Genomic DNA, 24,778 nt, shown 5'->3' with positions numbered 1-24,778 from the left:
GTGACAGCTTCATTGTTTTGCTTGTGTTTTTAGAGTTTGGGTGTGACATTGTCTTCTCATGGACTGCTTCCGTGTCCCTAGGCTCTTGCTTTCTTCTTGTGGCCTGATATGGATCATTACTCCTTCAACACCTCAGTGTTGAGGCCTGGTTATACTACACAATGAAGGTTCATGCGTCCAAAAATCCCAAAAGGGGCCACACCTTAGATTCTCATTGCTTCGTAACTTGCACATTAGAAGTACGATAGTAGAGCAGCTATCAGTCTAGTCTAATACACCCGTAAATATAAAGGTGTAATATGAATGCTTTAAAGGTTCTTTGAGCAATGCCATTGATGTATAAGTGTGAAGAACCTTTCAAAGGTCTAAAGAATCTGTGTATGTACAGGTGTACAGGTATGCCCATTTAAAAGTTCCACCATATATTTAGATATTTATATATTAGAGATATTTACATCAAGAAAATGATCTTTAGACCATTCTATTGCAAACAACTTGGTTCTGTATGGAACCAAAAATGGTTCTTCTATGGCATTGCTATGGACTATATGGTAACTACTCTGCTAATGTACAAATAATATGCAAGTCATGAAGTTATGAGGTTCCAAAGTATGGCGTTAAGGTGTTTAAGGTGTAATGATTGTTCTCTCTAGAGAGGAATAGCCACAGCTAGTGGTTGCATACAGGATGAGACAGGATGAGTTAATGCTAGGAGGAGGCCGAGAAGAGCCTGATATGAGGCTGAGAGACGGGGGGGGGGGGGGGGGGTTGCGTGTTGGGCCACTGTGATGCAGAGGGGTGCTGGAGGGGAAGGGGAGGAGAAGGAGGAGGAGGAGGGTGGGGGGTTGCTCTGTGGGAAACGACGACTTCCTCCCTGTCTGTCTGTGAGTCAAGCCCAGTCGACAGCAGTCTGGCTAGGGCTCCTGGGGCCGAGACTCTGCTCTACAGCTCAGCTCAGCAGCAGCAGCAGCAGCAGCAGCAGCAACAGCAGCAACGACAGCGGCAGCAGCAGAAGCCCTCAAGCTTGGCACCAGCTGAGTGCTTTGACGTGGGCGTTCCCCTAGCACTGCCACTCTCTTCCTGCTGGGCCAGGAGCAGAGCAGAGCGAGCAGGCGGGTGGGTTGGTAGGTTGGTGGGTGGGTGGGTGTTTGGATGGGAGGGATGGAGGGACGGGGGGGTGGGGGGGTTGAGAGGAGGGATGCAGATGTACACCTTACCCTCCTTGCAAGACACATCCTCAGAGCACACCATTTCTGACCACCACTGCCATTGCCACCAGCACCACCCACACTGCCCAGCCACCACTCAGCTCCACTACAGCCCCAAGGACTGCAGGTAAGGATGTGGGTAAATATTTACTGACTGTATACCCTGTGTTTGTGTGTGTGTGTGTTAGTGTTGGAGGGGTTGTGTGTGTGTCCTTGTATGTTAATAGAGCAACTTTTTTGAGAGGAGACAGCTGAGCCAGACAGAGCAGACACTTGTTCCACAGCAAAACAAACCCAAACAAACAGTGTTGACTTTTCTGCAGCACTGCTGTGCTGATGTAAAGCACTGGACTGAAGACGGAATTTTTTGGACAGAAGTTTTGGTGTGGAGGCGGAGAAATGTCATATTGCACGTTTAATGGTAGCATGAATTAAGGGTATTTGTTAAGTGAATTCATTTCTGTACTAGACTTATCATTTAATGGTCAGATAGACAAATTAGAACCATATCCCAATACCTCACTGTGTACAGAAATTATATCTGAGTAGCAATGCATGTAACTATTCATAGTTTGCCACCATGAAATGCAGTTTCCTTAACTTGAAGTTGCAAGTGAGGTATATGGCATACAACTCGCTCTAGCTCAGAGATCAGTGCTTAAATCAATGAGTTAATATACTGTATGCACTTCCACTACCAAACTACTTCACAGACTGAACTAAATATTCAAAATCTTAAAAGATGTGCTCCTCATTCCCCATGAAACCAAACGGGTGGTTTTGATGATTTGTAAGTTCGCAAGAGAGCAATCAATCTGATGTTATGTTACCTAGCTACTTCTGTCTTCAATAAATCAGTCAGCATAAGGAATGGCAGAGGGCAACCACAAGACATCAGGGAGCACTCTGGGGTGGACAAGATCCAATGCAATCAAATAGGAAATCTGCAGGTAACACATCTCGGGAATGGGCTTTAAAAGGCACACAGATGTTGAGGGCAAAGCAGGTCACTCTGCTGAAATGCATCCTGTTCAGAGGTATCTTGACTGCTATAAATGTGATCAGTACATTAGCACAGTGTATTCGTTCCCCTGCTTTATCACATCCAGAAAGGGCTTGTTGGATGAGGTTTGAGGATGCAGGGACATCACTACAATGTGCAGGGCTGGGGTAATCCAGGACAAGGGTTGGGAAGGGCGACTATACACTCTCACAAAAGGGTAAAAAAAAACGACTTATCTTTTAATGAAAGTCAATGTAAAGTCGCTTCTTCAAAATCATTTTGGAGCATTTCTATTGGTGCATTCATCATGATATTTCCTACAATGTAAAGAACATCTGCCATATTCAGGTGATGTCAAAAAGCGAAAAACGACATGCAAGTATCCAGGTTTTTACGTGACAGCGACAGTATGTGAGTATGAAGAACCTTGTAAAGGTGTAGAGTCACTTAACGTAAATTTTACCAATTTAAAGGTTCTTCACAGCCACACATCTATTGTACAAAATGGTTCAACATGCCGACGTGAAGAAGATTGTGAGGGTAAACAGCACATAAACCATCATGTTGGTTCCTCTGCATGCAAACTCTGAGAGATGTGCATGACCTCTACTGAACTCTTTCTTTTTCCGGGACTTTTTTTGGTTCGCCTGCTGACCAGCAAGAGCTGAAAGATCGCCCATCAATTTTCCACTTTGAGGCAATGCACGTGAGGTGGTTGCTGAGAAATGAGGAAGCCCAGAGTCTGGTGAGAAGCAGCTCTTACAGCGAAGGATGAGTCTGCTGCTCCCAGCCTCCAAACCAGGGCTCCATCACCCCCCCCCCCCCTCCCCCAACCCCCGACTCCGGGGGAACTGCCCTGCTGTCTGTCTGCTGCCAGGGAAAGAAAAACACCTCCCGTTCTCCTCCTCTTTCCCCTAAGCAGAGGCCCTGGGGGGGAGGTGGGTTGGGGGGGGGGGGGTTCGCCTGTGTTTACTCTCCTCTATGGCCTGCGAAGCTCAGAGGAGGAAGGTCTGTCTCAGAGGCCGCACGGGCTTGCTGCGCCGGGTCTGTGGGAGACTGGTGTTTGGCGAGCTGGCGGTGTTCCAGCTGTGTCTGGGCCGGATAATGAACTCCAGGTGTTCCTGTGGGTAGTTTAAGACACCTGTCACTATTATTTAGTGCCAGAAAAAGCCAGACTGCAAACAGAGCTAGACGATCTGTTTGCTTATTTTAAGGAGCCAACCTAAAGCAGGTCTGATGAGGAGACCCCAGATGCAAGCAAGGAGCCAATGTGAGACTTAAAGACTTTCCTTCAGTCAAGTATTGTTAGTATGCCCAATATCTTCCTGGTCAAAAGTGGTCATTCAGGTGAAGGGAGAATAGTAGTGAGTCTCTTTGTGCAATCAGGTGTACCAGCTGCAAAATCGATTGACCTATGGTTCCTGCAGTTAATCAACCCTTCAGATATCCCAAGCCAGGGCTAAAATACCGCCTGTGCCTCTTGTTTGGGGACACTTTAGGTCAGACTGAACATTTTGGGTTTTTGGTCAAGCTGAGCATTTCGGGTCTTGGGTGTGAACTTGCAGAAAGCCACATCCTTTTGCTGGCTTCATGCCGGCGTCATGCCTTTTAACAGACAAATTAAACTGGTCTTTCCAGAGGTAATAAAGTTTCCTTCTACCACATCTTCGCCCTCTCAGGATGAGGACCTGGTCAAGGGCCCAGTGCGGGGAGCACTGTATGGTCCTCTTGGGTTTCATAACCTTGGCTTTTTCTCTGAGCAACATCTCAACTAGAGGACAGGTTGGTGGCACTCATGTACTATCCAAAAATGAATTTGCTAATTAGCTGAAAGTTCAGCTCGTATTGCAGCACCTGCATTATTGTGTGTAAACTCAGCTTTTCCAGTTTTGACCTGCTGCCCAACTGGGCTCTGTTTCTTACAGGATGAGGGTGTTGCCTCCAATAGTCTGGAAGACGGGCTGGAGGTGACAACATATTGGTGGGGAGAATGGGCTAAGTGGACAGCCTGCACGCGCACTTGTGGAGGGGGGGTTATGTCTCAGGAGAGACACTGTCTTAAGCAAAGGTCATTAGGTTCCTTGTAAAAATAAGCTTAACTAATGTATTCAATTGGGCGAAAAAGCCAGTAGATTGTCCGCACATGGATTTCTGGTTATGTGCAGGTGTTTTGCTATGGATTTCTGAATGCAAAGAAAACTACGAGTCATATTTTAACACAATCCTTTTTCATTTAAAGAAAGAAAGCAACTACTGGGAAGGACAATATGACGTGCACAGGCAACGCGAAAAGGTACCACCTCTGCAATACAAAGGTTAGTTTGCTAACACTATCAGTCTTGCCTTTCCTCACATAAACACACAATGTATTTGCTCATTCCCCTGAAAATACAACACAGGCACCTCACTTGACAGCACAATAGAGTTGTATGTAGATTAAGCCTTCTTTCGCTTGCAAATGTTAGAGACATGGGATGCCAATGACTGAGTCACTGTTGTTTTTGTTGATATGGATAACAAATAAGGGAAAATAAACAGTAAAGTAGGCCACTGATATTGGCAATGTTTCGCAGGAATGTCCCTCAACTGGAAGGAGTTTCCGAGAGGAGCAGTGCTGGTCGTTTAACTCTCAGGTGTACAATGGAAAATATTACCACTGGAAACCCCTTTACCCAGGTAGCCGTCGTTAGAATGAAGCCAGACACATTTTGCAAGGCATGTTTAAAGGCAAACACCGATGCCATGTTTGTAATTCTGCAGATGACTACGTCCATATCTCCAGCAACCCCTGTGACCTTCACTGCACTACATCAGACGGTCAGAGACAGCTGATGGTCCCAGCTCGTGATGGAACTTCTTGCAAATACAGTAATTACAGGGGAGTCTGTGTAGACAGCAAGTGTGAGGTAAATGTATGGGCAACCCATTTAGGAATTCGGCACATGAATAGGCATTGAATCGTCTTGTTCTAATAAGCATTGTTCCTGTACAGTTCAGGAACACTGACTGTTCGTTTAGCAAGGACCAGACTTTTAGTATAAGGAAGATGTCTTCATCTTACTAATTGCTGATTTGTGTCCTAAAACATATGACCTGTTGGTGTGTCCCTCTCCTCAGCCTATTGGATGTGATGGTGTCCTCTTCTCTCCCAATACACTGGACAAGTGTGGGGTGTGTCAAGGAGATGGGAGTAGTTGTAGCAGGGTAACTGGAAACTTCCGCCGTGGGACCTCCAGCCTGGGTAGAGACATCCTTTTTACTACTGGTACATCTTCACCTTGTGTCACTAATGTATGAAAAAAGAGGTGGTGAATTTATTGATATTTCTGTTGTTTTGTTTTTTTTCTTGAAGGATATTCCTTCATTACCCAGATCCCAGAGGGCTCGTGGGACATCCAGATCATTGAGAGAAAAAAGTCTGCAGATATACTAGGTGAAAAAAAACACATTCGACGAAGTGTTAGTCATAATAAAGAGTATATCTATTAGTGTATTTGACATAAAGCATGGAAGATACACACAGTTTTTTATTGTGACTTAGTTGATTAGTGTGGCTGGGTAATCGAAACTTTTCCTGTTATGCTTCAGCTGTGACTGACCAGGCGGGGAACTTCTTCTTCAATGGTGCATACAAGGCAGACAGCCCTCAGAACTTCCACGTGGCAGGCACTGTCTTCAAGTACCGGAGGCCCACCGATGTGTATGAGACGGGGATAGAGTACATCGTGGCGAAAGGGCCCATCGATCAGCCCATCAATGTTCTGGTACTGTAGCTGCGGTCCTTCCTCCCGCCGCCAAGGGCCCCTGGGTAATCTCACTAGCTGGCTGACCCTGCCTTTGACTTAGTGCAGGCCACAGGTGCCACGGCTTGTTCTCAGTAAGCTGTAGCACTGTGACACGTTGCCCCTGGAGAAGTGACGCAAAGTGTCTGTCTTGTACAGGGGTATGAAATGACCTCTTAAGGAGCAACCATCCACCATGAAAGCCTAGGAATGTGGCATCTGCAGTCTAGTCTTTTTGTGTGCGATATGTTCAGATCTTGTCTTCTGTCTTCCAAGGTCTGGAACCAGAATGGCCGCAACCCTTACATCACGTACGAGTACACAGTGATGCGTGACCCTCTCGCTCCGGTCTCCCAGCCACCCATTTACACCGGCTCAGACAGGGGATCCAGTCACCACAGCTCCATGGAGATCGATGGTGTGTTGTCCCACAACGAGAGTGCGTATGACAAGGCTGTCCCCGCAATGGAGAGGAACCAGGTGCAGACGCAGGGCATAGAGCCAGGTGCAGTGGAGAAACAGCAGCCTGGCCAGGAGACCAATGAAGTGTACGAGGAGACGGCTACCATAGACTGTGAGCAGGATGCTCCGACACCACCTCAGTATCCGGGTAGGCTTTATGTAATATGACTTACTGATTAGGCTCTTTTTATCCACTTTATCTATTCTATTCTCCTAAATCTGAATAACACAACTGCAGTTAGTTGAACAGGAATCTTCTGGCCCGGACAGCAATGTTAAGATGATGAGTTACATATTTTCATTGTTACAGTTCTAACGTATTACAGAGAGCGGTCCACTGCTTTTAAAATTTGGACGTTGGCAGCTGGACGTCACATCAATGTACTGTAGTGATGTTTCACAGTACCTGGAATAAGGAGAGCAGAGAGAAGAGGGCTATATGTGGTTGACTGGGAAGTCTCCCCACACTGAAAAGATAAAACACCAAGGTTTTGAAGAAGGGCTCTCTATGCTGGCTCTTTGGAGTCCTTTATAATGCATGAGCAGCAACACAAAGATTAGCCAGGGAAGATAAAAAATTCAGGGAGCCCTGACATTTTCCCTCTGTTGAAATTGCCGGATCACCGGCATGTGTGGTAATGGCCCTGCGCTGGCTTCTCCGGGCCCGAATGTGATCGCTATATCCAGAGCTGGAGTTCAGACAGAGAGCGCGGCCGGTGTTGTGGCATGGCTTCAATGTAGGAGGGACACGAGCCCATTGCTGCCCCCTGATGATGGTAGGCTACCACTCTGCCCTCTCAGTTTCTCTCCTACACGTCATGCCAGCTACCGCAACCACATGAGAAAGAGGGCAGTCAATGAAGCTAAGGTGGTCCTTTCGAATGCCAGAGCCAGTTTTGAGAATATGCTGTGGAATGTCTTTTGAGTCTGTCTGAAATTGAGTGAACCGGTATTTCAGAGGTGGTTGAAGATAGCTTTTGGTTCCTTTCAGGTCAGTATAAGCCTGTATTAATCCTTCATGTCCATCTTTTCTCTAACCTTTCATTTGTAAAGATGGTAATAGCAGCTGGCCAAGTGGAGTGGTCGCCCCTGGCATTGTGCCTGCCAACAGACCTCCAGAAGAGATGGTGGACTCTGAAAACCTCATATGGGGGATGCTTCGTAGGCAGCGGATTGGCTCAGATGGTATGCAGGTTAACATCTCCCACAATCAGCTTGTTAGCGAGGGTGCAGGCGCCTTCCCCGAAGTAGAGCTAACAGAGTTAGACTACAGCAGCTTGGAACAAGGGACCCTTAATGGTTCGTTCCTTGAGTTTACCCTGGGCCGCCGCCGCAACGACACAGGAGACCTCCTGTTCCCGAACAGGACTCTGATTACCAGCTTGAGGAGCAGCAACCGCACCAATCGCACCAGGTAAAGGCACCTATGAAGCATGCAGCCGTCTTCTTAGTCTGAAGTCACTTTTTCACAGGAATGTACCACAGATCTATGATCTTCTTAATAAACGTCACATGCAAATCCAGTTCATTCATAGGCAACTCCTCATGCCTTTACTCCACCATAAAGGCCTATTCTTTCACACCAGAGCACCTCTACAGGGTAAAGGTATTGAGTTAATCTAAAGCATAAGCCATCCCTTCTGTAACAGACATGTAGAAGTGCAGGATGGTCTCAGCTGGGACAGCCCTGCTCGTGGGGAATGGAATGTGCTCCAGACTCTCCTTGGACTACTTTTTTTTTTAGCGCTCTCCGAGACCTTCAAAAGCAGCGTGAGGAGAGACGGCCAAGCACAGGGCTGGTGGGATTGCATTCCATCATATTTATAATTCATGTTGGCTTCCCTGCAATGTGTCCAAACACCGCTTCACCAGCCTCCCTGCCAGAGATCGTAAAACACATCACATGACACGCCCTTTCTCGCACTTGAAGGAAAAGAGAGAGAGATTCCAGGCAAGGAAGGAGAGACTGAGTGTGAGGAAGACGGTCTTTCGGAGAGGCATAACTCATGGTGTTTTGTTATTTGTGGAAAAAAGCGCCGTAGATCACTCGGGTACAGGCTATGCCTGTCACATCAGATAAATTTACAGGAATCACAAGGCATGGGTTTTATTTGCTTCCATTTCAGTCAAGCGTTGCACAGTTTTCCATGCCTGACATTCAGGTAATGAGTGTGACCAGGAATTACAAAAAAATAAAAGTTTATAGTTGTATGATTGACGTACCATTGTGTGTCTCTGCTTTAACAAATACATATATCTTGTGTAATATACAGTGAAGGCGGCTGGACGGCTGGAGCCGAGATGTAACCAGTTACACTTTTTGTCCTCCCTTAGGACTCATCAGAGATTGCTACAAAAGAACAAACTGAGTCCTGCAGATATGTATCGCTGGAAACTGTCATCTCAAGAGCCATGTAGCATGACATGCTCAATAGGTGCTGACTACTACTGGGTCCCTCCATCCCACACCCATATTTTACATGACTTGCATAGCATAGTCATACTTATTGATTTTTCTTTTCACTGTTTGGTCTGAAACAGGTGTGGCAAAGTCATTAGCTATGTGTGTGCGATATGACGGTGCAGAGGTGGATGACACTTACTGTGATGCTTTGACTCGACCTGAACCTGTGCATGATTTCTGCATTGGAAGGGAGTGCCAGCCTAGGTATGTATGGCACATGGCAGGAGGAACGTAAACACTGGGCCTTATTTACTAGCCATTCTTAAAAAGATTATTATTTTTTTAATTCTAAAATTCTGTTTTCTTATTTAGGATTTGCTCAATTTACAAGGGCGAGATCCATCTTAATTATTAAAATGTCTGTGCTGTGAACAGCCCATGAACTCCTTTTGTTTATTTTTTGTCATTTAAGAAAATTCTTAGATAGTATAAGGTAAATGAGACCCATGCTTCTGGATCAATATTGCAAACAGGTATTTGGCTGCTATCCGGGATATACATCAAAGTGCACAATGAGTAGAATGCTAATATTGTATCAAACATGATGTCAATCTTCTCATCATGTCTGCAGGTGGGAGGCAAGCAGCTGGAGTGAATGCTCCCGAACATGTGGTGAGGGTTTTCAGTTCAGGCTGGTCCGCTGCTGGAAGATGCTATCACCTGGTCTGGATAGCTCAGTCTATAGCGACCTGTGTACGGATGCTGAGTTAGAGCGTCCTCCCGAGCGTAGGCCCTGCAAGAGCCCTACCTGTGGCCCACAGTGGGAGGTGGCAGAGTGGTTGGAGGTTTGTGTACTTTTTGATGTTGTTTTGAATGGTTTAGATTCAAATGAACTAATTTAGGATTTGTATTTTCTGCAGTGGTGTAAAGGTGAATTACTCTCCCCAACTGTAGGGGGAGCTTAGGAGCAGAAAATACAATTACTCACATAATGCAGCTTTAAATCTTTTTTTAAATATTTCAGTTTTGATCAGTCTTTTAAAGTTTATATCAACCCTCAATATCAGCTGGTCTCCCGCCCTCTCCACACCTAAATGCATGTTAGGGGTTTGATAATGAGCGAGCATGCGAAGGTGGAGCTTAGTGAGGAGCCGGCAGGGTAGAACAGGAGCCAGACGGGAGCTTTTTTGCTAAATACATCGCCGCGGTGACCAGTGAGACCATTAGCATTTAGAAAAAAATCCTCTCTATTTCAATGTCATTTAAGGCGTCATTTGAGTTACAGACATAGCTCCTGAATATTGCAACCATTAGGGGGCACACTATACATCATTAGTGCAGCAAAAGTGTTTTTAACTGCATAACATGGCAAAAATTGTTCGACAAATCACTTGTTCCTACAAACTACTACACAAAGCATGTCTGTGAAAATATTTGTAGATAAAGTAAAATAATAAATAGTCGTGAGAGTAATCACATCTTTACATGCAGTGCCCAGCAAAATGTGGCCGCCGAAGTCTGGTGACTCGTGAAGTCAGGTGCTCAGATGAGATCAAGCCATGTGACGAGGCTACACGCCCGCCGTCTGCCAAGAACTGTACTGGTCCACCTTGCGAGCGCCAGTGGACAGTGTCTGAGTGGGGGCCGGTAAGTCATACCATGTTTCACAGAAAAGAGTCCAAGCATGCACACATCAACTACAGTCCCCACTTTCCAATTCACATGAGTCAGTTCACTTTCACTGAAGCTAATAGCTAATGGTTAGCTAGTGGCCTGTGCACTACTACATCGGGATCAGACACAGTATACTCACCTTATGTGTCTTTTTCTGTTTGCTCAGTGTTCAGGTACATGTGGACATGGGAAGATGGTTCGGCATGTGTACTGTAAAACCCCAGAAGGCCGGGTGGTGCCTGAGTACCAGTGTTCACCTGAGAACAAGCCACTAGCCATTCATCCCTGTGGGGACAAAGAATGTCCCCCACACTGGCTGGCACAGGACTGGGAAAGGGTGAGAGAACATACTTGCTAATGTGTTTTGAGGCTTAGCCCAATGTTGAATGAGGTTTAATTCGATAAACGGTAAGTATTGGACCAACTTTGAGAGAGACTGGGGCTCTATTGTATGAATAACAGGAAAAAATCGGTTGTTTAAGTTGGTTTATTTCTAAATAACAGAGAACGATTAGAGAGATACAGTATGTCAAACAATGCAGCAGTGTGTATATGGACAGTCTTAAATAAGAGTTTGCTCTTTCAGTGCAACACAACATGTGGACGAGGGGTGAAGAGGAGGATTGTGTTTTGCTCTGGCATCACGGGTGGCAAGTTTCAAATCCATGAGGATGAGGAATGTGACGCCAGCAAGAAACCGGCAGATGAGGACACCTGCTTTGAGAGACCTTGCTTCAAGTGGTACACAACACCTTGGTCTGAGGTAAGAAATTAGCTTGCGCAGTTTAATGGCAGTTTCACTTTTTGACATAATTTAATTCTCGTGGTTGTTCTTTTCGATGTGTGCACATTTTATGTTGAACGGACCAACAGAAATGCTCCAAAATGACTTGGAATAAAATCTATTTACACTGACTTCCATTGAAAGTTGCCATTTTGGAGGTGTTGTAAGATATTGTGTACAAGGTATTTGCGTGACAGTAATGATATGCATATATACGTGCACTGTACCCCCTCTGGTTGCTGTGTCCTGCATAATCAAACCCTTACAATGGGTGTGAAGAAGATTGAAGTACATAAAGCAAAAAACTGACCATTCATTACCTGTTTCTCCAATGACAGTGCACTAAGACGTGCGGCGTGGGTGTGAGAATGAGGGACGTGAAGTGCTACCAGGGAAGAGAGCTTGTTCGTGGATGTGACCCTCTGACCAAGCCTGTAAATAAGCAGACCTGTGCCCTACAGCCTTGCCCTACAGAACCTCCAGGTAGTCTTTAAATGGAAAAACACAAAACATCAGGCCATTCACGCGTGTATATGAGGGCTATTAAAGTAAAGAAGCCTGAAGTCATATTTAAATATTGTTATTTTCCACACAGTCCCTTTAATGTCCATTCATGTTTTTCACATTTTATGTAATGACCTTGTGCTAAAATAATAAAAAGTACATATTTTATTCCTATCGTTCTACACTCAATAAGCCAACAATGGCAAAGTGAAAACAGAATTTTAAAAAGAAAACTAGAAAATATTGAATAGTACAGAAACTAAAATATTGTATTGACATAAGTATTCAGACACTTTACTCAGTACTTAGATGAAGCACATTTGGCAGCAATTACATCCTCTAGTCTTCTGGGGTATGATGTCACAAGATTTGCACTCCTGGATTTAGGATTGGTCATTCTTCTCTGCAGATAGAGTTGTCCCTAAGCTACTTCTGTGTTGTCTTGGCTGTATGCTTAGGGGCATTGTCTTGTTGGAAGGTGAACCTTTGGCCCAGTCTGATGTCCAAGGGTTTTCATTAGGAATATCTCTGTACTTTGCTCCATTCAGCTTTCCCTCCACCCTGACCAGTCTTCTTGTCCCAGATGCTGAAAAACACCCCCACAGCATGATGCCACCACCACACTTCACTGTAGGGATGGTATTGGGCAGGTGACGAGCAGTGCCTGGTTTCAAGATTGAGGTTCAATCTTGATTTTATCAGACCAGATAATCTTGTTTCTCCTAGTCCCAGAGTCCTTTAGGGGCTTTAATGTGCCATTTACTGAGGAGAGGCTTCTGTCTGGCCACTCTGCCATAAAGCCCAGATTTGTGGAGTGCTGCAGTAATGGTTGATCTTCTGGAAGTTTCTCCCATCTGCTCACAGGATCTTTGAAGCTTAGTCAGAGTGACCATTGGGTTCTTGGTCACCTCTCTTACCAAGTTCCTCCTCCCCTGATTCCTTAGTTTGGTGGGGTGGCCAGCTCTAGGAAGAGTCCTGGTTGTTCCATACTTTCATTTAAAAATTATGGAGGCCACTGTGCTCCTGGAAACTTCAGTGCAACGAAAAACAAACTGTAGCCTTCTCCAGATCTGTGCCTCCACTCAATCCTGTCTCTGAGCCCTGCAGGCAGTTCTTTTCTCCTCATGGCTTGGTTTTTGTTCTTGTATTTGCATTGTTAGCCATGAGACCTTTATATAGACAGGTGCATGTTTTTCCAAATCATGACCAATCAACAGAATTTACCACAGGTGGATTCCAATTAAGCTATAGAAATATCTCACAGACAATCAACAGAAATGGAAAGTGTCATATTAAAGGGTGTAAATACTTATATCCATGTGAAATATTCGTTTTTCTTTTTTAACAAATTAGCAAATAAATGTTTTCTCGTTATGGGGCACTGAGAGCAGATACCTTTTTTAGCATAAGAAAAAAGTGAAAGGAGAATAAACTCATTTACATATCTCCGCCTATTCGGCCTACCACAGTCTAAGAGATAACGGCTGTAATGGTTATTAAAGAAAGGGTGTGTAATAATTAATGAGGAACATGAGAGAAAAATATAAATTACAATAAAAATGTAGGCTCCAAGCTCTGTTCTTGCAGAAGCAGAACTGTGCCAGTCACAGTTCTTTGATGAGGTCTTAACTAATACAGAATGTGAATGTCTGGTTTTCTATGCAGATGAGAACTGCCAGGACCGTCCCACCACCAACTGCTCTCTGGCTCTGAAGGTCAACCTCTGCAGCCACTGGTATTACAGCAAAGCCTGTTGCCATTCCTGCCGCAATCTACGAGCCTCCTAGTCCGCGTCCCCTGAATCACCACACAGGAAAAAACCAGTGCACTCTGATAGTATTAAGAGTATTAGACCTAGGACTAGTGTCATGGGGTAATTTGTGAGAACTAGAACTTCAAAGGGGGTTAATGAACCAAAGTTGCGAATATCTCGTGTTTAGTATCCATGCAAAGTAGTGGACCAAAGACTGAACATCTGCAGTTTATTTGAAATCCTCTTGGTTTTATCCTTTGGATTCCTTCCATTGTTTTATTTCTTAAGCTAGCTATGTTAAACTACCATTGATGTCAGTATTATAGTAACAATACTTACTTTATGACAAAGTCCTGCGACTGTGGGACCCATTAAGGAAATGTTAAATTATTTTGGTTATTGCTCAGTGAACCGTAATAACAATGCATGAAAGTATTTATGATCCATTAAACTGGCAGGGATGGGGTCAGTGTTGAATGTTACCTCTGGCTAAAGATGGAAGACTTAGTACTGTATGTCTAAACACAAGTTGACTCTTCATCCACTGCCAGTTCCAATGCTCTGCTGTTTTTTTTTTTTTTGTTTGTTTGTTTTATATCTTACTGAATTGTTGCTGGACCATTGCTTTTCTATTGTTTATTTATTACTCAGAGCATTATCGTTCTCCCATGTTTGATTTGTTCTTCTTCAGATGCCTATAAACTCTGTAACAACTATCCAACTAACAGCTGTTTTGATACTGAAGGAATAACGGACCCCCGTTCACTTGATGTTCCCAGGTCTGCCATTGAGTGAGTCCTGACACTTGAACATGTAATATTTGAAACTGTAAATTATAACTAATATAATGCTCCTTTGTCACATAATCCAGCTAATATAACACATTGCTGTTACCTCAGTGTACAAACGGCAATCGAAAGTAGAAGTAATTCGATTTTATTGTAGAAAATTTGCACATGTTATGTTAAATCTCAAAATATGTGATATATGATAAATAAGATGCTATCACCAAGGCCTCAGTGTGTGGTATTTTTAGGCTTAGTAAAGTATATCAAGCATAAGCATGACAGAATGTGATTTAAAGAATGACCCTATTCACTTTAACCTTGCACAGCTGACTATCTGAGTGAAAGAAATGATGCCCCCTGCTGGTACAATCATAGAACACAACCATGGATAATTTACCAACAGTTAAAAAAATTCTCCTGTGCTTGTTTATCGAAGAGACCTGTCAGAAATGGGCATGGTCATTTAAGTGAACCAATTTAATGACTTAAATAAGGTGACAAAAGAATTCAAACATGAATAATTGAAATGTGAAATCTCAAAATAGTCATCACAATATACCCGCATAAAGAAAATCTGTAATGAAACACCCATTCAGGCCCATATATCTGTGTGTAAAGTTAACACTCATAATACACATATAATCTCATGACTTCAACAAGCAGCACATCATAGGTTCAGTTAAACAGGTACAAAACCGGTACATGGTATAGTACTTTACTACAGTAACCCAGTGTTAGACAATACAAAATACATGACACAACTGACACACATCCTATTCAGATCGTATTCAAGTTTCGCATGCCATTAGTGAGCCTTCTTGCTTAATTAAACCCTGTTTATATTGCTCCTTTCCATCTCATGTCCTTAAGTCAGGAATATTTGTTGTTTCTGCATTAAAAAACAACGAAAATGGTTTGTTGCTTGTAAAAATAGTGATATGACCATTCTACGCATGTTTAGAAATTATAGCTGTCATACAGACAACCTTGTATCTCCATTTCTGCCGTTTTTTCCCCTTTTGACATAATCTGAGTATTGTTCTTTAAATTGTCTTAACATTTCATGATGAATGGACCAATAGAAATGCTCCAAAATTACTTCCATTGAAAGCTAAGAAGTTGTGAAGTTGCTGTTTTGGAGATACAAGGTTTTGCTGAGACAGCGACGAAATGTATATATGTGTCACATATGGAATATACACATATTTGACATTTCCGCTTTAAAAAGGCTGTGATCTTTAAACTATATGTCCATATATTTGTGGACACCCCTTCTAATAAATGCATTCAGCTACTTTGAGTTACACCCACTGCTGACACAGATGTGCAAACGTACACACACAGCTTGTCTAGTCCCTTTTACTGCCAATAGAATGGGACTCTGTGGAGCAGCTGAGCATGAACCTATTGGCACCATAGTTAATGCCAAGCGTGGGCCGGAGGGGTATAAAGCCCCTGCAGGATTGAGCTTTGGAGCAGTGGAACTGTGTTTTCCGGAATGATGGCGCTTCATCCAAAACTTTTGGGATGAGATGGGTGATCATCCAGCATTCTGACCTCGCTCTTGTCACTGAATGCAATCAAATACTTACAGCAAAGCTAAAAAAAATCCAAAATTATTCGCTGGACAGTAAAGACAGTTACTCCAACAAAAGCAGGTTAAACTATTTGTTAATACCCAATAAGCGGGTGTCCCAATACTTTTGTCCATATAGTGTAGCTCATAATACAAATCTTACATGTTATTTTTTATTAGTACTCTATAAGACATCTCAATGCAGAATGGTTGGTGCCTCGTCAAGTTTCATCCAGTCGCCCCTCTCCAGCAAGTGATGCAGCTACACGTCAGTGCTGACGCTGTGGTGCGTCACCACCTCCCTCATGGTGACGGAGCGGATGAGGTTGAGCTTGTTGAAATTAGGCATGTCCACAGGCACCACAGGCAGGTCTAACTCCTGCTGCTGCAAAGTTTTGTAGCTGATCCGCCCGCCGCCGTTCCGCAGCCCCTCCTGAGGGTTCAGGTAGAAGGGCAGGTAGCCGGAACAGGAGGGGCAGAAAGTGTAGGAGCGGATGGGTCTGCGGGGGAGCGCGGGACTGTAGCGGCTATAGACGGATGGTCCATTGGGCTCATAAGGCTCGGCGGTCATGAGAAGCTGGTTTGAGGATGAGTATTCTGGAGGAGGGTGGAAGCCCAGCAGGCTGGGAGGGCTAGGAGGACTCTGAGGGCTCTGAGGGCTTGGGCTTGGTTCATGTGGTGGACTTGGGGATGTTTTGGTAAAGTCAGGTTCCTCCTCCTCCCCCTCTGAACCGTCTCTTTTACAGCAGTAATACTAGCAAGAATGGATGTGGGCAGTTCCAGAATTCCATGTCGGTGTGTGGGTGGAAAGACGGGGAGAGAGATCCAAGAAACAAAGTGAGGATGGATAATTGTTAAGACATGAACTACATAATACAATTTCGTATACAGTCATATGCAAAATTTTGGGCACCTCTGAAAACCATATTAGTTCATTAACTGTGCAGATCTGAGAGCCTTGGTTCTCCACCCTTGCTGTGGAGGTTGTTTAACCTTTACTTGAATAGGGGTGTCTAAACTTTAGCATACGACTGAACTGTTGCTCAAAATACTGTGATCAATCAAAGGTAAAATTATAGTTCATCTTATTATATCACACTGGTATTATACAGCATAAACCCACTTTGCCTTGAAATCCATGGAGAATATCCCGGTTCTCTGGAATTTTACAAAAAAATAAGGTGTCACTTGTTCTTTTCTGACACTAAATACGGCTTCAACATTTGTTTTCAATGCAACTTTAACATTTAAAAACCATTAAGCTTTTTGAGCTATTGTATTAGAGAAACTTACCATGGGCTTCTAAAAGTATGCTATTGTGTACCAGGATAACCACTCAAACACTCTGCTACCCCACAGGAAGAACAACAGCTAACCTCACATCACACAGTGACCATCTAGCCTATGTGATTTTAGACAAGCCTATTTCAGACTAGATTAGTTACCCCCTCCGATACCCAATACAGCATTTCTGCTATTGGCGCCAAGATCACACATGTGTATATATATATATATATATATATATATATATATATATATATATATATATATATATATATATATATATGAGAACAGCTTGAATAGAATAGGACGGAATAGGACTGAGGAATAGGATAGACATAAACCTACTGGTACCATGCCTTATTCCAGGTATGGGCTAGAGGGGTATAAAGCCCCCCAGCATTGAGCAGAGAATTTTGTTCACTGGAATGATGGAACTCCATCCAGTGATTTTGATTTTGGATGAAATAATGAATGAGCAGGTGTCGCAAAACATTTGTGGGTGATGAACATTTCAGTCGGTCCATTCATCATAAAATTTGAAGACATGCCAGATTCAAAATATGTCAAAAAGTGAAAAACAGCAAAAATGGAGATACAAGGTTTTTGCATGACAGTGGCAATATGTATCTGAGACACACACTCATGCTGTGAAGTAATTTTAGAGTCATGCACATGGGAGAACATGTTTACCTGCAGCCTACAGTAACATAGCACTGTAACAATAGTCAGTAAGATGACTGCTGCTATGATTCCTCCTGTGATGACCACTGTTCCGGCTGTCATTCGAAATCCTCTCCATCAACACCCTGCAGACATGCACAAACGGAAGAGCACATTAATACTGTTATATTACAACGTTTTGTTCTTATATCAATCAATAAACTACCCAGAAGCTAGGAAACTTGTTTAAACGGTGATCACATGGCTGTGGCAGTGCTGGATCTGCTGGAAGCTCATGCTCAATGTGGTGTATAATAAGATATGCCTATCCTTCAAATGGCATACACATCCAATCTCCATTATGTCCTTTTTGTGAAGATCTTCAAGGGTTTGTGGGGAAAGCAGCCAAAAACATGTTACACTGTAGGACTATCACACTATAATGCAGACGATGGTGCATTAGAGGGACCAAGGCCCATAAATAAAACCTTGATGTTGTTGTGAGAATCTTAATGAGAAGCAACATGATTATACAACGGAAAGGTTCATTTGACTTCCCTACATGTTCACACTGACAGGCTCGTACTTAAAACCCATATTATTAAACCAGAGGTCAGACTCCTCTGTCGGATCCGTCAGAATAAATAATCAGTTTGGGGATCTTCCGAACGTTTAGGACTTCGACCAGAAGACAATGTTCTATACATCTTTCAGGGCCTGACTGGTGCATCTCACTAGTGCATCTCACTGAATTTCCAATAAGAAATTCAGATGCAGTGATAGCAGCATTCAGACTCACCCCAGGCCAGCAAGTCATTCCCTCCCACACAGTTTAGAGCCTGTTATGCACGAGTCCCCCGCTATGCTTGATGTAATCGAATACAAAGGTCATTAAAAGTCAGCAGTAGAGCGAACTTTCAGGAGCTCCAATATTAGTGAAGGCTTTGCTCCTAATGCAACCTGAAGTTGCGTTAACACAAAACAGCTCACTGAACTTCAGCTCTGATTACGATCAGCTCCTTTAAACAAACAAAAACAGATGGCACTGGACCAAATGTTTGCCTCAATGATTTTATGTTTTGGGTGCAGAAAGTAGACGAAGGTCGACAGCTTGTCTAACAGAATGAGGAAGACTTTGAACAAATTAGCGGGGGAGTGTGCACTCATGTTTGTGTGCGCGTGCAACTGCACCCCGGTTTGTGTACTTATGGGTGTGTGTGTGTGTGTGTGTAAGTATGAGAAGAACAGGTAGGATTGAACCCTGAAGAACTCACTGAATAATTTCATTCAAGATCCAGGTCTTTAATATCTCCGAAACTATATCTGCACTATATGGACAAAAGTATTGGGACACCTGCTTATTCCTTGTTTCCTCCAAAATCAAGGGTAACTTGTAACTGTCTCTACTGTGCAGGAAAGGCTTTCTACTAGATTTGGAGCATTGCTTTGAGGATTTGATTGCATTCAGCCATGGAAGCATTAGTGAGGTCAAGATGCTGGATGATCACCACCCCACCTCATCCCAAAAGTAATGGAATGGAGCACTATCATTCCAGAGAACACAGTTCCACTGCTCCACAGCTCAATGTTGGGGGCTTCATACATTGGGAAAACCTCTCCACAGGGACTAGTGGGACTCAAGCTGAGTGTGTGTGTGCACTTGCACATGGGTGCAACTTAAAGTAGCTGAATGCATTCATTTAAAGGGGTGTCCACAAACATTAGAATGTGATAGTGTATATCTATAAATCAACACATTCACATTTACATTAACTAAGCAATGTAAAAAACAAACATTTTTCATAGCCAACAATTACTACAACAAATTGGAGTAGTAGACAATATTATCTATTATATATAATCAAAACATTTGGTCCAATACTTGTATAAAATAACAAGAATGTCCTGAATTTACTGCTATACTCGTACTCGTACAAAATGCTGTATTTTATTAATATTCTAAATAATAATAAAAAATAATCAGTGTACACATACATACATCATATTACTATATATTGTTGCTTTTGTTTGATTGTTTTGTATGATTTTGAATGTACTGTATGTATATATATATATATATATATATATATATATATATATATATATATATATATATATATAGGTCCATCCAAAATCATAATTATTTTTTATTTTATTTGTATTTTTTTCCTTACAATATTAAACAGCTGAATTATTAGTTATGAGTTATTAGACTGTTATTAGACACAGGAACGTAGAACCTACAACTGGTTGACTGATGACATCATGACATTAAATTGATACGATGAGAGAATTAAGAGACAGGTAATATTAAATTTGACTAATATAAATGTATTATAAAAGTTTAATTCGGTTCATTTAGATGATTTTACCTTTTTATCCACACTGTGAGATCTTTATAAAACTATCACATTAATATTTATTATTAAATTGAACACAGAAGCAGTGCCTGTGACTGTGGTCAGGGGTCGTTCATTACCTGGAAGAAGTCCGGGTAGTGAAAGCTCTCTGTCCGCCTCTCGGCGTCTCCAAAGCTGACTAGCTTTTACGGTGAGGTTTACATCCACTTTATCCCCTCAGATTTGCACGTTTGTGAGGGAAACCAGCGTAAATCTGGCGACTTATTCAACACATATTCCCAAACAGAGAATATCCAGCCTCGTCCTGCAGCAGCAGCCGTCCCTCCACTGAGTTGTGCGCTCTCAGGCGCTCCTTCACCGCGTCTTCTGGCATCTACTCCCCCCCCCCAGGTGCTTCGCTGAGGCTGATGCGTTAGAGCTGTAGCAGTCCTTCCTTTAGGTTGGAATGTTCTCCTCAAATGTTGGCTGTTATTTAACTCTATTCAGCTTTTTGTTTGTTAAAAGGGACAAACAATTTGCAGAGGAGGCTTCTGGTGCTCTTTGCAGCTTCAGACCGAGGACGAGTGGAGGAGCACCTGTGGGAGAAGAGGAGGAGAGATAGAGAGGAGGGGGAATCAAGTGCGCTTCAGTTACCTAAGAGTCAGGGCAGCTGAGAAGAGCTGAAAGCTGCTCTCTTCCTTTTCCTCGAGTGTCAAACGAGTCATGGTGTTCTGCTGCTGTCTGAGGCTGTAGCCTGAAAGGTGGAGGTGGAGGATGCTGTACTGGTGGACAGTGCTCAGACACTGCTGCCCTGAATCAGTGCAGTGTTGGGCAGAGATGGGTGATACCGGCATGTTTTCGGTTTCTCTTCATTCTAATATTATGATTTCAGTACAGATCAGTTTAGAAATCTTATTAGTCACCTTTAGTAAAATGTAGAAATATTGTTTTTTATTTATCACTAATATAATATAATATATACAGTCAAAGTTTCTAAATGCTCTCTGTAGTTCACATATCATCGCTGTTCAATGAAAAAACACGTATCTCCAAAATGGTAGCTTTACATGTTAGTAACTTTGAATGGAAGTTAATGTAAAGTCATTTAGAGCATTACTATTGGTCTATTCATCCAGTACTATTTACTTTATGAAGCTACAAGGTTCAAACTAGTGTTGCACCAATACTGATACCGCATATTGGCACTGGTATCCGCAAAACAGAGCACGGATACCCTGAAGCTTACTGTCACCCTACTTTTCTTTTTTTACATAGAACATTTCATTCAAGCGCATTTAATTTATTTGGTATAAAAATTAAAAAGATAACCTATAAGAAGTGGAATAATATACATATCAGGATTTATAGCCCTGTATCAAGTGTTTAAGTCAGAGTTGGTATCAGTAGTGGTACTCTGTATCGGTAGATACTTGAAACACTATTTCAAACCATGGAGAAAACTAAAAACCGACAAAAATGGAGATACATGTTTTTCATTGGACAGGGGCGATATGGAAACTATACTGCAAAATCAGGCTGTTTTGAATTCAGTGTTTTTGTGAGGCCATGACAATGAATGTATTTACATATACCCACCCTTACAGCCTACAGGCGTTTAGCCCCGCCCACTCACACTGAAGTTATAAAGAGTGTTTTCATAAGGATTGTTTGCATAAAACTTAGAAGTCTTTTTAATTTTAAGGGATAAAGCAAAGCAGAAACTGGTTGGGTAGACATGAAGTATGAAGTATATTCATGTATGGACTCGAATAAACTGGCAAGTAAACTGATAAACTGTTTAGTGGAGTAAAACTGGGCCCCCAGCATTATTATTGCGTTTGTATTGCATCAATTTCCCAGACATAAATTAAGGCTCAGTTGTACTTTTGCTTGAGTGTTGTGCACACTCTCGGCACACAAACCGCTGCAAAGTTTTTTAGATTTGGTGCTGCCGTTGTGTAGGCAGTGCTCCCTGAAACTGCAGTAATCTCATTATTGTATTGCCCATTATACATTCTTTTTGGTCTAGGATTAACCTGGGTTTGGGAAACTGTCCCCATCATGGTCTGCCATCATGGAACATTCACTGTGTTTCACATTGGTGCCTATGTGGTTTTAAACTGTAAAGTTTAGCCACACAAATAATCTGTGCATAATTATAAGATACAGATATATATACAGATATGTATGTGGGATATATATCCCACATTTTTGCCCCATACACACACACACATTCAGCACACCCTCTTTCACTTAGAACTCTCTTCTTCCTCTTTTAACTTGCCACCACCTCACTGTTCTGCTTCTAGTAGCACTTTGAGTACCTCTAAGAGGAGATCGCACAGGAGGGAGGAGAAAAAACAGATTTTTATTACATGAATTATTAAACTTTCAAATATTAAAAGAGGCTGAGATTCCAATGTATTGTACGGACACAGCCCTGAAATATTCATGCGAGGAGATGCAGTGTATGGAGTGGTTATTTTTCCTCTCCTGCATCCTCCATCCACGGCTGTTTTCAGAATCCCCAGAGGAGCCTCTCAGGCTTAGCAGCAGCTGCAGGAGCTGGGGTGAATTTCAGGGCCCAAATGAAGTGATGAAGAAGTTCAGGAGAGATGTGTGGATATAAACAGCCCAGAATGCGTGTCTGACAAATTCTAACTGGGTACTAGAGCTATATGCTCTCTTTACTTCAGGCCAAATCCACTTTACTCATTTGACCTGTTTTTTAACTTATGTTAGATGGTCAGGAATCAGACCACTGTTGACCTCCTTCCTGGAGGACTGAAAAGATATGTCCTTCTAAACTGACAGGCATCATTTTTACATTATTTACATTTACGTTTATTTACATTTACATATTTACATTTATTTACATTTACATTATTTATTATTATTATTATTATTATTATCAGGATTTGCAGAGACGTGTGTTGTTAAAGTGATGATTTGACCAAAAACAAACATTTTTCCCCATATCACCAGTGTAGTTGTTCAGCCAAAGTATTGGGACACCTGCTCATTCATTGTTTCTTCCAAAATAAAGGATTGGAAACAATATTTGCTCCTGCTTTTGTTAGAGTAACTATCTCTACTGTCCAGGGAAGACTTTCTTTTAAATTTTGGAGCATTGCTGTGAAGACTTGATTGTATTCAGAGACAAGAGCATTAGTGAGGTCAGGATGTTGGATGTTCACCCCACCTCATCTCCAACTCCCCAACTCATCTCCAACTTAAAGTAGCTGAATGCATTCGTTCTAAGTGGTGTCCACAAACATGTGGACATATAGGGTACCATAAGCCCAAAAGTGTGGATTGTTCAATATGAAAGACCCTTAAATCCTCTGGACACTGGGTTTAAATGATCTGGCTAAACAGAGTAATCCTGCTTTGTGAAATATTCACCTGTTCTGCCCATTTTTTCCAGTTTCATATGATTCCATGTGTTTTTTATTATTTATTTTAAATTGAATTGTATAAATTGTAAAAGTAAGTAAATTGGCAAAACTATTGCTTTAATTGTTGCTGGTGCAGCAACATCATTCCTCGAGAGCTGGAGACTGAAACACCTGAGTAGTCAGCATATACTGTATGATCTCAGGAACCTACATATTTGATCATCACACATCAATAATAGCAAGGGGAGAACATGTGCAGGAAGATTCTCCGAAAGCAGCAGTAATTAGGTATTTCACTTGGCAGTCTTTGCCATTTTTCAGGATTTCTAGTTAGATGTCACTTAGGCATTTTCCCCATTTTTCACCCATCAAAATGCAGAAGCAGCTCAGATTGTGCCGAATATTGAATATATTAAGTGGGCCACGTAACTTTCATGGCTGGGTTTCTCAGATGCATGCTAGCATAACAATGATTTGTAAGTGGTAGCCACCATGTCCATGAATCTAGCTTGGAGTTATTCATTCATATTTTCTTCAATGTTATAAATACTAGTTCACAATTTCTAGGCCACACGTTCCCCCACATTGCATGCAGGTGTAAGGCTATTATTAGTGATTGCTGGATTTTGTAGTGGCCAGAATGTCTGTTTTTCTCTTCTGAAGTTCTGAAGAACTCAAGACAAAAGCGTGTTGTTATTGTGCCTAGGACCCTGTACAACACCTGCAACATCCCAGCAAGACTAAATTACAGCACTTGTCAGATCTGTGAGCTGCTCTTACTGCCAACATTTAGGGACTACACATGCATACCAGACATGCCCGTGCTTAAAATCACAGTCTGGCAAAAATCATAACGGATCCCAAATGCTAAGCGACAGCTTCGTTTTTACCCTTCTGTATCACCCCCCCAAAAAAACGTATGACACACGGCTTCGTTTCCACGCACTGTCAGCTGAGTCAGAGCAACAGTGCTTTTACAAGACTGTGTAATTAAACTTTGACAAATGAGCCACAGGCAAGCTGCAGGCATGGCTTCTCTGAAAACTCCAGAAAACTCCACTGTTCTACTCCTTGTAGAGCGTGCAGAGATGCAGTGAAGCTGCCTGCAAAAAAGCAGAGACTATGTCAATCCTTTCTATATGTATAAATATATAAATAC

The 24,778-nt window shown here is 42.5% G+C and overlaps 2 protein-coding genes across 2 annotated transcripts; one reads left to right on the top strand and one right to left on the bottom strand.

The window, feature by feature from the left end:
* Positions 1-1,198: 1,198 nt before the first annotated feature.
* adamtsl2 (ADAMTS-like 2) lies at positions 1,199-15,189 on the top strand. The gene is made up of 19 exons (XM_072665048.1): positions 1,199-1,335; positions 3,891-3,993; positions 4,137-4,279; positions 4,451-4,526; positions 4,785-4,887; positions 4,972-5,117; positions 5,329-5,452; positions 5,564-5,644; positions 5,800-5,975; positions 6,270-6,603; positions 7,509-7,869; positions 8,790-8,890; positions 8,997-9,123; positions 9,491-9,704; positions 10,351-10,506; positions 10,700-10,870; positions 11,120-11,296; positions 11,656-11,800; positions 13,487-15,189. The coding sequence occupies exons 1-19, from the start codon at positions 1,199-1,201 to the stop codon at positions 13,606-13,608; spliced, it is 2,997 nt and encodes a 998-aa protein (XP_072521149.1). The 3' UTR covers positions 13,609-15,189.
* On the bottom strand, positions 14,523-20,943 carry LOC140542168 (protein FAM163B). The gene is made up of 3 exons (XM_072665049.1): positions 20,362-20,943; positions 17,913-18,028; positions 14,523-16,692 (listed from the first exon to the last, which is right to left on the bottom strand). The coding sequence occupies exons 2-3, from the start codon at positions 18,003-18,005 to the stop codon at positions 16,201-16,203; spliced, it is 585 nt and encodes a 194-aa protein (XP_072521150.1). The 5' UTR covers positions 18,006-18,028; positions 20,362-20,943; the 3' UTR covers positions 14,523-16,200.
* Between the last annotated feature and the right edge of the window lie 3,835 nt (positions 20,944-24,778).

Source organism: Salminus brasiliensis, chromosome 20 (genome assembly GCF_030463535.1).
Source record: "Salminus brasiliensis chromosome 20, fSalBra1.hap2, whole genome shotgun sequence".
Classification (NCBI taxonomy): Eukaryota; Metazoa; Chordata; class Actinopteri; order Characiformes; family Bryconidae; genus Salminus; species Salminus brasiliensis.
This window is presented reverse-complemented; position numbering and strand designations above follow the sequence as displayed.